This window comes from Nannospalax galili, unplaced genomic scaffold, assembly GCF_000622305.1.
Source record: "Nannospalax galili isolate Female #2095 unplaced genomic scaffold, S.galili_v1.0 scaffold290, whole genome shotgun sequence".
In the NCBI taxonomy this organism is placed as follows: Eukaryota; Metazoa; Chordata; class Mammalia; order Rodentia; family Spalacidae; genus Nannospalax; species Nannospalax galili.
Genome location: NW_008331486.1, coordinates 8108785 through 8122824, shown reverse-complemented (window position 1 = coordinate 8122824; position 14040 = coordinate 8108785). Strand labels below are relative to the sequence as shown.

General features: G+C 46.6%; 1 protein-coding gene and 1 non-coding gene across 2 annotated transcripts in view; one reads left to right on the top strand and one right to left on the bottom strand.

The window, feature by feature from the left end:
* Positions 1–14040, top strand: part of Nup188 (nucleoporin 188) — a 69809-nt gene that overhangs the window by 46225 nt on the left and 9544 nt on the right. Inside the window, exons 18-30 of the mRNA XM_008826086.3 lie at positions 349–436; positions 529–605; positions 1395–1509; positions 3687–3807; positions 3925–3991; positions 4658–4786; positions 5226–5365; positions 7892–7998; positions 9379–9585; positions 9667–9836; positions 12081–12150; positions 12535–12602; positions 13135–13330. Coding sequence (XP_008824308.1) covers positions 349–436; positions 529–605; positions 1395–1509; positions 3687–3807; positions 3925–3991; positions 4658–4786; positions 5226–5365; positions 7892–7998; positions 9379–9585; positions 9667–9836; positions 12081–12150; positions 12535–12602; positions 13135–13330 — 1555 coding nt within the window. The remainder of the gene's footprint in view (positions 1–348; positions 437–528; positions 606–1394; positions 1510–3686; positions 3808–3924; positions 3992–4657; positions 4787–5225; positions 5366–7891; positions 7999–9378; positions 9586–9666; positions 9837–12080; positions 12151–12534; positions 12603–13134; positions 13331–14040) is intronic.
* Positions 1929–2030, bottom strand: LOC115069054. The gene has a single exon (XR_003848390.1). It is a non-coding gene; the product is annotated as a U6 spliceosomal RNA (small nuclear RNA).

Genomic DNA, 14040 nt, shown 5'->3' with positions numbered 1-14040 from the left:
TTTTCGGTCTTTTTGAGATAGAATCTCCCTATAGCCCCAGCTGTCTTGAACTCACAGAGATCCGCCTGTCTCTGCCTCCCGAGTGCTAGGATTAAAGGTGTGTGCCACCACGCCCGACTTTTTTTTTAACTTTTACAAAAACTTTATTGAGACTTTCAGCCACATACTCTTGGAGTTAAAGTTCACGCATTCCCCTGTGGGAAGCCTTCAGGGATATCTGTTCCCAACAGAGGGCTTTCCTGTTTTCATGTTCCTGCTGATGAGGAGTGTGGGGAAGACTGGGAACTATTGTGATAGAGTCAGTTGTGCTATGTATTTACTGAGTGCTGTGCTTTATTCCCCAACCAGACTGACCACAGTGATCTCCCCACCTGTGGATGTCATTGCATCTTGTGTCAACTGCCTAACTGTCCTGGCTGCTCGGAATCCAGCCAAGGTGAGATTTCAGGTCTTCCCAGTGGCCAGGGAGTATGGCATTTAGCACGCTTAGAGAGGCGTGGCCACTGAATTCTTCTTTCCCCTTCTCAGGTCTGGACTGATCTTCGTCACACGGGTTTTCTGCCATTTGTGGCCCATCCTGTCTCCAACATGACTCAGATGATTAGGTGAGCCAGGTCCTGGGTGGGCAGACCTTATTTCCTACTGTGAACCATCCCTGGGTCAGGTCTAGCCTGGTTTATTCATTTTAAAGAAGCTTCTGTCTTCATGGCCTTGGGTGAGTGAGGACAAGATGAAGAGGGGCCTGGGGCCCTCCTCTCAGGGCACACTGATGGCTCACAGATTTGTGTTTTGCTTTGCTTTGCTTTTTGAGACAGGGTCTCCCTATGAGCCCTGGCTGGCTTAGAACTTGCTATGTAGACCAGGCTGGCCTCGAACTCACAGAAATGCACCTGCCTCTGCCTCTGGAGTGCTGGATGGTTCACAGTTTTTAAACCTTGAGAAATAGACGAAGCAGTTCCTGCACCTGCTTTAGCTCTGTGGGTGTTTACTTTCCAGCTGAGAGGATCCAGGGGTGTCGGGACCCAGAGACTTGATGTCCTATTCTCAAGCACAGTCAGTGTGCTTCTCCTCGATCCGAGGGTACGTGAGCTATCCCAGTAGAGCAGTTACTGACTGGCAGGCTCCAAGTGTCTGATGATCTGAGCGTTCTCACCTCACCCTCCTGCTTGGGACAGGTGCTTCCCCAATGGCTCATTTGACTTTTCACCCTAAACCTCTTAAGGTTATATATCAATAAAACATAATCTTAAAATTTTCCCTGGGTACAAAGTCATCCACACTTGATTATTCCATTTAAAGAGCTTCCCAGACAATGAGGAGAACGCTCTTTAATCATGTCTTGAAGCCTTGAAATTCCCCCCTCATTTTATTCCTTTATCTCTGTCTGTCCTTAGTGCGGAAGGGATGAATGCTGGAGGGTACGGTGCACTTCTGATGAATAGTGAACAGCCCCAAGGCGAGTATGGGGTCACTGTTGCCTTTCTGCGCCTGATCACCACCCTCGTCAAGGTACAGTCTGATAAAATTCTAGAACAGTTCTCTGTCTCCTGTTTCTTACGTGTAGGGCGCAGAGGAGGTGTCCTAACGCTATGGTGCCATCAGTTTCTATGTGTTGAGACTGGACTATGTGCTAGTATGTTCCATAGTAGTTGCTTAATTACGTGAGTTTAAAATAAGTACTCAGCTTATGGGGTAGAAATTGAGGGCTATGTGGAGTGCATGTTGTGCTATTTTGACTCCTCAGAAATGTGTACTTTAAAAAAATACATGAGCTGGGTGTGGTGGCGCATGCCTTTAATCCCAGCACTCAGGAGGCAGAGGCAGGCAGATCTCTGTGAGTTCAAGGCCAACCTGGTCTACATAGTGAGTTCCAAGACAGCTGGGGCTACAGGGAGACCCTGTCTCAAAAAGACCAAAAAAAAACCCCAAAAAACATGGAATGCTTCTCAAATTTACCTGTCATCCTTGCGTAGGGGACATGCTAATCTCTGTTGTTCTAATATTAGTGTATGTGCTGCCAAAGCCAGCACCAGTGTGTACATTTTTCATCTTGTCCTAGTGTGTTCCTGGTGTATGTGTATTCCAGTATGATTTCATAGTGTGATATTTACCACGTAGAGGAAATCTGACATTTCCTATTCAGTTCCCTCATTTCTTTTGTCTTTTTTAAAAAATTTGTTATTTCTATTTTATGTATATGCGTGTATTGCCTGCATGTAGGTAAGTGCACCCGTGTCGAGCAATGCCCACGGAGGACAGAAGGCTGTTGGATCCCCTGGAACTGGAGTTACAGATAGTTGTTAGCTGCCATGTGGGTTCTGGGATTGGAACCCGGGTCTTCTGCAAGAACAGTCAGTGTTCTTAACCACTGAGTCATCTTAGCAAATTGTGATCATGGGCTGATAAGTAATCAATTAATGGATCACAGCTCTGAAAGATACAGATGTTAAGTACAGAATTTTGGAGTTGGGTAGAATTAAATTGACATTTCAGGTTCATTCTTTATTGCTTGAATTACCTTGACCTTGGGGAAGTGCAGAATTTCTGAGGACTTCCATAAAGTAGGTGTGGTCTCTACCTGATGGAGTTTGGGGAGTCACAAATGGAAAGCATTCAGAAGCTGGGGCTGGTGTCCTGGGCCTGTGGTCCTCTCCACTCAGGAGCACAAAGCAGAAAGATAGCAAGTTCAAGCCCTACCTGGGCTGCAGTGTGAGCTCAAGACCTGGGCTGCAGTATGAGTTCAAGGCCTGCCTGGGCTGCAGTGTGAGCTCAAGGCCTGGGCTGCAGAATGTGGCTCATGGTGTAATATTTGGTGTATTGATGAGGCCTAGGTTCAATCCCTATTAATGCATTAAAACAAAAAAACACTCAGGCCATAGGCACATGTTCTGCCTGTAGGAAAAGGGAATGCTTAGAAACATATGTAGAAATATGTGTGCCTTTATGTAAGTGAACAATGTCCAGGTTTAAGATATAAGGAAACTGAAATTACTAAGCACTGTTACAAGAAGTGGTTTAGGGCCTCTGTTCTCCTTTTGGGTATTTTAGTGATAGTTGAGCTTCAGGACAACTGGTGGCCATGATGGTGAAGCTGGTGCTCTTTGTCACCAATCGCCTGTATACTTTATGCTTGAAGTGCCTCTCTTCTATTAGATTGACTTCTCCTCCTGCTCCACGGGCAACTTGGGTGACATTATCTTTCATTGCTTTATTAATTTATTTATTTGAGACAAGGTCTCTGTAGCCTGACACTATGTAGACCAGGCGGGCCTGGACCTTTCAGAGATCCGCCTCCCTCCGGGATTAAAGGCGTGCGCCCCCACACACCAGCTGACATTGTCTTTTTTGTCTTTTTGAGACCGTCTCCCTATAGCCCCAGCTGGCCTGGAACTTGCTACATAGACAAGGCTGGCCTCGAACTCCCAGATATCTTGCCTCTCAAGTGCTGGGGTTAAAGACATGCACCACCATACCCAGCTACTGACATTGTCTTTTTTAGACACTTTTTCTGTTTTAGAAACATTCACAACATGGTTCATTTAAAGTAGGAATTTCTGGAGTGTCTTTTTATAATTGCCCAAGGTTTTCCTAGTTGTCCTTTGTGCCTGTCTGTGCATTTGGAGTTAAACCGTGAGTAGTAAAGGACTCCTTACATGGCAGAGGCTCTCATGGAGCGTTTCCTATAGGGGCAGCTTGGTAGTACCCAGAGCCAAGGCCTGGTGCCCTGTGTGATGTTTGTATTGAAAGAGATGCTTCCTAGCTACCACAAGTGGCGCTACAACTCTGATGGTGTACGAGAGCTGATCGGTAAGGATGGTGTGGGCAGGGCAGGCTGCAGAATTCTGGGTCCCTAGAGAGCTTTGCCTCCCTTGGGATAAGGTCCTGAGACCAGGCCATGTCATCACTGTCTTTTCTGGAGTCCAGGTTGCCTGATTCTGGAGCTGATTCACGCGATACTGAACCTGTGCCACGAGACAGACCTGCGCAGCAGGTAACAGGACTGTGCCTAGTGCTCAGTGCTCCTCGGGGGGAGATGCTGGCAGTTGCTGTGTAAAGTCATCTTGTTGCTTCCCAGCAGCTCACCTTGGTTGAACTCAAAGCTCATTAATCTCAAGATTGTGATTTGCTTTTCCCTGGCTCAGTTATCATGTCTCCCTGTTGACAGAGAAGAACTAAGGGAAGGGAGTGAGGTCTGGTTTTTCTAGTACATGTGTATGTGCTTCGTTGTTTTCTATCATCTTTACAAAGATTACGGACGCTCATTTAGAAATATTTAGTGTAATACTTTTTTATAAGTTCACTTCTTAGAGGTGACTGTTCAGAAGTTCATTTATTCTGTGTTTTTCTTCCCCATGTTTTAACTGCTCTGTAACTTGATTCTGTGCCCCTACATATAGCTCTGTCCTGTTTTAGTGGTGCCAACATTTCATGTATGGGTTAATTCTGATTTATTTCAGTAAATATATATATTCGTGAGACTTTAGAGTGCTTTTCAGGACAGTCCGTAGGACCTAGTCTGTTCCAGGAAAGTGATCCCAAAACCTTCCTTTCACAGAGAGCTAATTGTATCACCTGTGTCCAGTTTGTGAGGTTTGCCCTGGACGGTACCTTTCCTTACGGGGATGTTCCCTAGTAACTGAGAACCCCTGTCTTCCAGCCACACGCCCAGCCTTCAGTCTCTCTGCATCTGCAGTCTGGCTTACACAGAAGCTGGACAGACAGTCATCAACATCATGGGCATTGGCGTGGACACCATCGATATGGTAATGGCTGCTCAGCCCCGAAGGTAGGGCTCCCCTGTGCCTGCCTGCCCCGCTTTGCATTTTTCTTCTTCTTCTTTCTCTTCTTCTCTTCCTTTTTTTTTTTTTTTTTTTTTTGTGCTTTTGAGACAGGGTCTTGAACTCACAGAGATCTGCCTGCCTCTGCCTCCCAGTGCTGGGATTAAAGGCGTGTGCTACCATGCCTGGCCACTTTGCATTTTCTAAGAGCTCCATCTTACATTAACCTCTAGCTGCTTTCTGAAGACAACCTTTTACTCCTAGGCTCTAGCTTTTATTTAGGCCCCTGGCTGCTATGTAGGCTGGCCCGTAGCCCCCTCCTTTCCTATTTTGGAGTTGGGCCTAACAGAAGCTGCTAGTACTGCTGTTGGAATCTGCTTCATGAGAGCATGTGTTAGGGTGAAATCATGATGTCTGAGTTAACTGTGGTCTCCATTTGGCACCTAGTGATGGTCCAGAGGGCCAGGGCCAGGGCCAGCTGCTGATCAAGACAGTAAAGCTGGCTTTCTCTGTTACCAACAATGTCATTCGGCTGAAACCTCCTTCTAGTGTGGTGTCCCCCCTGGAGCAGGCTCTCACACAGCATGGTATGTATTTCTCTTCCTATCAGCTATATTTCTGCCATATAAACATATTTTATGCCATGTTTTTGGACATTAAAAGTCTTTCCCGCCTCATTTCCTAGACTTGGAAACAAGGGGAGTGGGTCACACTTTACTCAGTTGGTGACATAGTGTCACAGACTCAGGGACTCAGATTTCCTTGGTCCAGCTGTGTGAGAACCTCAAACATGGTACTTTAAGTTCTGCCTCAGATTTATTATCTGACTGGGCACAGTGGTGCACGCCTTTAATCCTAGCATATGTGGAAGACCCAGGCACCATGAATTTAAGACCAGCTGGAGCTACCTAACAAACTCTAGGCCTAAAGAAATAGATAGATAGATAGATAGATAGATAGATAGATAGATAGATAGATAGATAGATAGATAGATAGATAGATAGATAGATGATAGATAGATAGATACATACATACATATATAGATATGTACATAGATACTTTAAAAATTAAATAAAACAAATAAATAAAAATTAAAATGTTTATTTTATGTGTGTGGGTGTCTTACCTACATGCATGTAAGTGTACCACATGTAAGCAGTGCCCGAGGAGGCCAGAAGAGGGCATCTGATCCCTTGGAACTGGAGTTAGGAACAATTGTTAGCTGCCATGTACGTCCTGGGAACTGAACCCAGGTTCTCTGCAGAGAACCACTGAGCAATCCCTCCAGCTCTGGGGCACATGCTTTTAATCCCAGCACTTAGGAGGCAGAAATAGAGGCAGAGGCGGACAGATTGCTGAAATCCTGGTATCCAGGAGACAGAGATTGAAGGATTGCCACAAGTTCCTGGCCAGCCTGGAATATAGTGAGACCTTGCCTCAAAAACGAAACAGAAAAAACAAAAACAAAATCCTCAAATGCATTGGCTTTTCTCACAGTGGTTTGAGCTCCTTGTTTTCCATAGTGTTTCTATCATGTCTAAGACCATTCTGAGACAAATAAGTTTTTATTTCTTTGGCTATGTTTGGAATTGAACCCAGGGCTGTATGCATAGACTGACCATGAACTCACTATGTAGCCAAGGCTGTCCTTGCAGTAACTCTCTCATTTATTATGCATATGTGTATGTGTGTTAGCACACCTGGGAGTTGGCTCTTTCCTTCATATGGGTTTCAGAATTGAACTCAGGTCATCAGGCTTGGCAGCAAGCACCTTTACCTCCTGAACCGTCTCGCCGGCTCCTTTCAGCTCCTGTTTTTTTGGTTTTTTATGAGACGTCTTCCTGTAGCCCCAGCTGACCTGGAACTTGCTCTGTAGGCCAAGGATCTCAGAGAGATCTGCCTGCCTCTGCCTCCTGAGTGCCAGGATTAAAGGTGTGTGCCACCACAACCAGCTTTGTTCTTTAACTGTTGATCCTTTTGCCTCCACCTCCCAAGTGCTAAGATTAAAAGCATGTTCAACCAGAGGTGTGTGTGTGGGGGGGTGCATGCTATGGCATACATGTGGAAGTCAGAGGACAACCTGTTAAAGTCCCTTCTTTCCCTTCAGGGATTGGCACAGATTGTCAGACTTGGTATTAAGTGCCTTTACCCACTGAGCCATCTACTGTCACCACCCCAGTACCCCCACTTGAGTTCTGAGATTTAAAACAAATTTCAATATAATGCCTTTTCTAACCTATTAAGAATATTTATTTTGGGAGCTGGAGAGATGGCTCAATGGTTAAGGGTACTGACTGCTCTTGCAGAGGACCCGGGTTCGATTCCTAGCACCCACATGGAAGCTACAAACTGTCCTTAACTCCAGTTCCAGGGGAATCCGACGCCATCTTCTGACCTCACATAAATACAGGCAATACACTCATACACATAAAATAAAAATAATAAATAAGCTGGGCGTGGTGTCGCACGCCCAGCACTTGGGAGACAGAGGATCTCTGTGAGTTCAGGGCCAGCCTGGTCTACATAATGAGTTCCAGGTCAGCTGGAGCTACAAGGAGACCTTGTCTCAAAAAGACTGAAACAAAACAAAAATAATAATAATAAATAAATAAATAAATAATATTTTTTAAAAAAGTATTTTCTTCCTAGTACTTAGGAGGCAGAGGCAGGCAGAACTCTGTGAGTTCGAGGCCAGCCTGGTCTACATAGTGAGTTCCAGGCCAGCTGGGGCTACAGGAAGACCCTGTTTCAAAAACAGGACCCCACCCCCCAAAAAAGGGAATATTTATTTTCTTCAAAATGTATCTCTTACTAGGTGTGGTAGTGCACACCTTTGATCCCAGCACTCAGGAGGCAGAGTCTGAGGAGCTCTGTGAGATCCAGGCCAACCTGGTCTTTATAGCGAGTTCCAGGCTACGGGGGGACCCTGACTCAAAAAAGTATCTTTGCCTTTACTGAATTCGGTTGAACTTTTTAACTCCTGGTGATCTCTTTGTTCCTGAAGGAAAGAAACTGAACTGGCCATGTGAACTCACTCTGACGCAGTGTCTGAGCGTTTCGGAAGACGGGCCTCTTGGCGCTTTGGTGTCTCACTGCTTTCCTTGCTCCTTCAGGTGCCCATGGGAACAACCTCATTGCTGTTTTAGCCAAGTACATCTACCACAAACACGACCCAGCTCTGCCTCGTCTTGCTGTTCAGCTGCTGAAACGTCTGGCCACGGTAGGACCCGCCTAGCCACCTAGAGCCCTGGATTTGGACTCTGCTTTTTGTTCATTGCAGTGCTAGGTATGGGACTGAGACCTTGTGCATGTTAGACAGACACGCTACCATTGAGCTACATACCTTGTCCTCCTTGAGACGGCTCCTGCCCTCTCCTAATAGGATCATTCTGCCAACTTGGATTTGAAATAACAAAGGCATATTCTGTGTGGTGGTTTTTATCCTGACTGCAAAAGGCAAAAATGCTCACTGTGAAATATTTAGATATGGCCAAATGTAGTGGCGCACGCCTTTAATCCCAGCACTGGGGAGGCAGAGGCAAGCGGATCTATGTGAGATCGAGACCAGCCTGGTCCACATAGTGAGTTCCAGGCCAGCTGGGGCTAAAGGGAGACCCTGTCTCAAAACAAAAACAAATTAAAATAAAATATATTTAGATATTGTACATCAATGTAACGTGGAAAGTTAAGGTACTCTGTGAGCGCCTCACTCCAAGAATCCTGTGAGAAACCAATTGTGGCGGGGTGCATCTATAATATAAATGCTATATTCCAGCACTGAGAGAAGGAGGGGAGGCAGGAAGATGCCTGGCCAACAAGCCTAGTTGAATTGGCAAGTTCCAGGTTCAGCGAGAGACCCTTGTATTCAAAAATAAAGTGGAAAATGACTGTGGAAAACACCCAGGGTTGACTGAGCTCCCACATACATGTGCACGGAATACACGAACTTGTTCACATACATACATACACTGCATTGCAGAGTCCTGCTGGGCAGGTTGTTTTGATTACTGCAGACACCCTTGTTTCTGTAGAATCCCATTACATACTGCTGGCTGACTAGCGGGTAGCAGTCTGTCCTCTTCATGCAGTCCTTACCACAGTGACTCCGTCACTTCTCTCTCTAATGGGCAGAGACATCTCATTCTGCATTTTACTTTAGCCATGTGAGGTGTTTAGTATCTTTGTCATGTATGTGGGTGTGTGCACATGTGTGGAAACCAAGTCAACATGAGGTTTCTTTCTTAGTCACTCTCCACCTTAGTTTTTGAGAGCTTGCTGATCTACTACATGAGCTAGTCAGCAAGCTTCAGGAATCCTGCCTCTGGCTTCCCGGCACTGGGATTCCAGGCTCCTCCACACTAGCTTACATGGTCCTGAGGGTCTGAGCTCAGGCCTTCAAGCACTTTACTGGACTGAGCTGTCTCTCCAGCCCTTAATATCTTTTTACCTTTATTGCTCCCTCTGTAAATTCTGGGCTTCACCCCAGAACTATATGTCCATTTTATTTCCGTTTTCTGGAGTTCCTATGTGCCTCTACAAAAGCCCACTGAGGTTTTTCTGGAAACGGAGCCCTAAGCCTGTGTTTCGTGGTATCTACCAGGTCGCCCCAATGTCGGTGTATGCTTGCCTGGGCAGTGATGCTGCTGCCATTCGTGATGCCTTCCTGACCCGTCTTCAGAGCAAGATTGAGGACATGCGCATCAAAGTCATGATTCTGGAGTTCCTCACGGTTGCTGTAGAGACCCAGCCAGGCCTCATTGAGCTGTTTCTGAATCTGGAGGTGAAGGATGGCAGTGACGGCTCCAAGGTCAGCTGCACTTTGGGTGGAGTGTGGTGGTGGCTTCCTGGGAAGTGTGGTTACAAAATTTAACTCCAGCTGTCCTTGTAGGACTTCAGCCTTGGTGTGTGGAGCTGTCTGCATGTGGTGCTAGAGCTGATCGATTCCCAGCAGCAAGATCGGTACTGGTGCCCACCTCTGCTACATCGTGCAGCTGTTGCCTTTCTTCACGCCCTATGGCAAGATCGCCGGGACAGTGCCATGCTGGTCCTCAGAACCAAGTAAGCCCCCTGGGAGGTAGTTGGTCTGTGCTTCTTGTTCTTGTCTGTAAGATGGGGGCAGCCATAGTTCTCAGAGGTTTCTTGTGGCAGTTCACCAGGATGTGCCTAAAAAGTACTTGGCACGTGTCCCTACAGCACGCCTCATGCTTCTTTTTCTTTTTTAAGAAAAAGAGCGCCTTGTGCGCTCTCGGCAAGGGGTCGTCACACGTTGCTATCAGTGCTGCCACCCCCATCAAGTCTCGTTCTTCTGTGTGTGCATGCTGTTATGTGTGGGGTGCACATGTGTGCATGTGGAGGCCAGACGTCAACCTCAAGTATCATTTCTCATGAGCTGTCCACCTCGTCTTTTGAGACAGGGCTCTCATTGTGATCTGAGGCTCACCAAGTAGATAGACTGGCTCGTAAGCCCCAGAGATCCTCTCGTCTCCATTACCCTAGGTCTAGAGTTTCAAGTGCATTCCAGCATGCCCACTTTTTATATAGGTGCTGGGGATCGAACTTGTGTGCAATTTTACCAACTAAGCCATCTCCCTGCCCCCAAACCTGTTTTTCGTGAGAAACATTTGATTCAGATGAATTTGACTTGCTTTATACCTTGGCTAGAAGGAAACGCTATCCCCTGAACTCTGTCGGCACAAAGGGACGGAATATCAGGAGGGTCAGTTTGGACATCTGTGGTCTAAGCTCTCTCCCTGCTCTTCTACTTTTTTTTTTTTCATTTTATTTATTATTTTTATTTTATATGTATGCGTGTATTGCCTGCATGTAGGTAAGTGCACCCGTGTCGTGCAATGCCTGCGGAGATTAGAAGAGGCCATCAGATCCCCTGGGACTGGAGTTATAGACAGTTGTTAGCTGCCACGTGGGCACCGGGATTCGAACCCACGTCTTCTGCAAGAACAACCAGTGTTCTTAACCCCTGAGCCATCTCTCCAGCCCCTCCTGCTCTTCTTTATGGGGCGTTTGTATTTTTTGGAGGGACAGTTTTTGTTTTTTCCGTGTGTGTGCATTGTGGGTGCTCGTCGTGTGTGTGTGTATGTGTGTGTGTGTGTGTGTGCGCGTGCGCGCATGCATGAATGTCCCAGCTCGTGTTGAGGTCAGAGGACAACTTGCAGTAGTTGATCTCTCTTTACACCGTGTGGTTCTAGGTATTGAACTTAAGCCATCACATTTGGTGCCAAGTTCCCTTACCCACTGAGAGATTTTGATGGCCCTGTTTTTGGAAAAGGTTCTAACTCTGAAGTCCAGTATGGCCTCAAACTCACTGTCCTGCCTCATCCACCAGCGTGCTGGAATTATAGGGGGAACCACCTCACCTGCTTTTTATTATTATTAAAACTTTTTCTTTAAAAATTTTATGTGAAGCCATGTGTAGTGGTATACACCTTTAATCCCAGCACTTGGGAGGCAGAGGCAGGTGGGTTTCTATAGAGGTCTGTCTGGTTTATATAGCAAGTACCAGGCCAGCTGGAACTACAGAGAAACCTGTCTCTAAAAACAAAAAATAACTTTATGTGAGCCAGGTGTGGTAGTGTACTCCTTAATCCCAGCACTCAGGAGGCAGAGGCAGGCGGATCTCTGTAAGATCAAGTCCAGCCTGGTCTACAAAGTGAGTTCCAGTTGCGGCTATGGGGAGATCCTGTCTCAAAAAAGATTTTTTTTTTAATGTTTTGCCTGCATGTGTGTAAGTGTGCCGTGTACTTGTAGTGTCCATGGAAAGCAGGAGAGGGCACTGGGTCCCTGGAACTAGAGCTTCAGTGGTTGTTAGTTGCCCTGTGGGTGCTGGAAAACAAACCTGGTCCTCGGGAAGGACCTGCTCCTCACGACTGACCTGTCTCCAGTCCCCCTTTTAAAATGACTTTATTCTGTGTAAGTTGAGCACACATGCACAACAGAACCATGTGGAGGTCAGAGGACAACTGGAGGGAGTAAGTTTTGTCCACCACGTGGGTCTCAGGAACCAAACTCAGGTTGGCAGCCTCGGCTGCACGGCATCTTTACCCTGAGTCATCTTGCCGGGCCCAGTTATGCCTGCGTTAAAGCTGTGCACCACCACGTTCTGCCTATTACACTTAAGAGGAAGATACGATTTTATTTATGGATGACTTTTTTTTATGTAGGAACAGTTGATTTATAAGCATGTTATAAGCATTAAAGTACGAAGAAATACTACAAAAGGAAGCTAGAGAGAGGAGGGTTATGGGGAAGAAAAAACGTCAATTCCAACTAGTGTTTTCATTCCAGACCCAAGTTTTGGGAGAATTTAACCAGTCCACTGTTTGGAACCCTTTCTCCTCCCTCAGAGACATCCGAGGTGAGCCGTGCCACGTGGAGGGTAGAACAGTGGCCCTGAGGGAAAGGCTGGCTTGTGAGGGGGTGAGAAGGACCCTTCCCTGAATTACATGCAGAATGTTTTATTCACTAGAAACTCTTCTCTCAGAACAGCGTCTGCTTCCTCTCCCTTGGTATCTCGCTTTGGAATAGAAAGTAGCTTTCCTGCTCTGGGTGGAAGGCTCCATGGTCTCTGCTTGTTAGAGACACTGTAGACAGGACGTCCTGCCCCTGCCCCACATGTTGGATGGGGGAAGGTTATACCTGCAATATTTTCCAAGTGTTGAGTCTTTGTTCTTTCAGAGAGGAGGACCACCAGGGAAGAGCTTTCTCCATGTAACTGGTGTATTCTGCTCTCTCTCCACAGCCCAGCATCCTGGAGACCTGTGCCCTAATCATGAAGATAATATGCTTGGAGATACACTATGTAGTTAAGTGAGTCCTTTTCCCTGTGATGTGGTCTTTGGTTTGTTACTGTTTGTTTGTTTGTGTGATGCTAGGAATCAAACCCAGAGCCTTGTGTATGCTGAGCAAGTGCCTTATCATTAAGCTATGCCCCTTGCACTCTCCCATGAGATTTTAATTAAAGGTGGAGGGGTAGGAGATGGTGGCCTGCTACTGGGTGCATGGCTTATGAGCAAGAAAGCTAGTTTGGACCATTTATGGAAGGCCAATTAACTGTGACTCTGGCCAGTCCATTGAGGGCATTTATGATTGTCTGAGTTAATGTGACGCAGATTTCATGTGACTGGGATTTTTATGGACGAGGAAGCCTAGAAGGGCTTAACTCATTATGTTGAGCAAGAAATCTGAGCCCCACACCTCTGAGGTGATCCTGGAGCTGACTGCCATAAGAGGTGGTTTCCTCTGCCTCAGCAAGGGTCTGTGCCCATCACATTCCCACCTGCTTTTTAATCCTGACCATGGGGTTTGTGTGTGTTTGTTTGTTTGTTTTTTGACACCTTAGGGGTTCATTAGACCAGTCATTAAAAGATACACTGAAGAAATTTTCCAGTGAGAAACGCTTTGCCTACTGGTCAGGGTATGTCAAGTCTTTGGCGGTTCACACAGCTGAGACAGAGGGCAGCAGCTGCACATCCTTGCTGGAGTATCAGATGCTGGTCTCCGCCTGGAGGATGCTTCTCATCATTGCCACCAGCCATGTAAGCACCATTGGGGCACACTTGGCCTTTGCTTTGGTAGGTAGCAGTGATGCGGCACTGTCTGACACACACAGCCCCTATGAGGTTAGAGTGAATCTGAGTTTGTCCCTGAGAGTTAAAATGCAACAGATCCTGTCAAGAGATGAGGGTTCATAGGGAGTGCTTGTGGAGGACTGGCGCGGGGGGCTGGGGTGGATTAATGCTTATAGGAGACCTTGGGAGCAGTGCAGAGAAGCTACTCCAGACCCATCTAGACATTCCCTGCTGCCTGCATCTGTGTTGGGCCTGGCCTCTTGCAGGTATGTAGTTGATGTAGCCTGTGGTGCTGTGTGCCTTCTGGATGCTGTGTTCATGCTGGGTGACTTATCTGCAGATAGTTGTAGCAACTGTGGCTGCCCAGCCCCCTCTTGGGGAGCTGCTTGTTTTCACTGTAACTTTCCTGGTCTTAGGAGAAGGTTGGCACCACTGTCTTCTCTCTGCTGTATAGTGGACAGTTTTAAACTTAAAAACTTCTTTATTTGTGTGTGTGTGTGTGTGTGTGTGTGTGTGTGCGCGCACGTGCGCGTGCACTCCTGAGGGGCTCAGAGGACAGCTTTGTGGGACCTGTATATGGGTTCCAGGAACTGAACTCAGATCATTGGGCTTGTGCTTTTACCCACTGAGCCTCCTCTCCAGTCCAGTAATTTTTATTTTTTTATTTTTTTTATCAT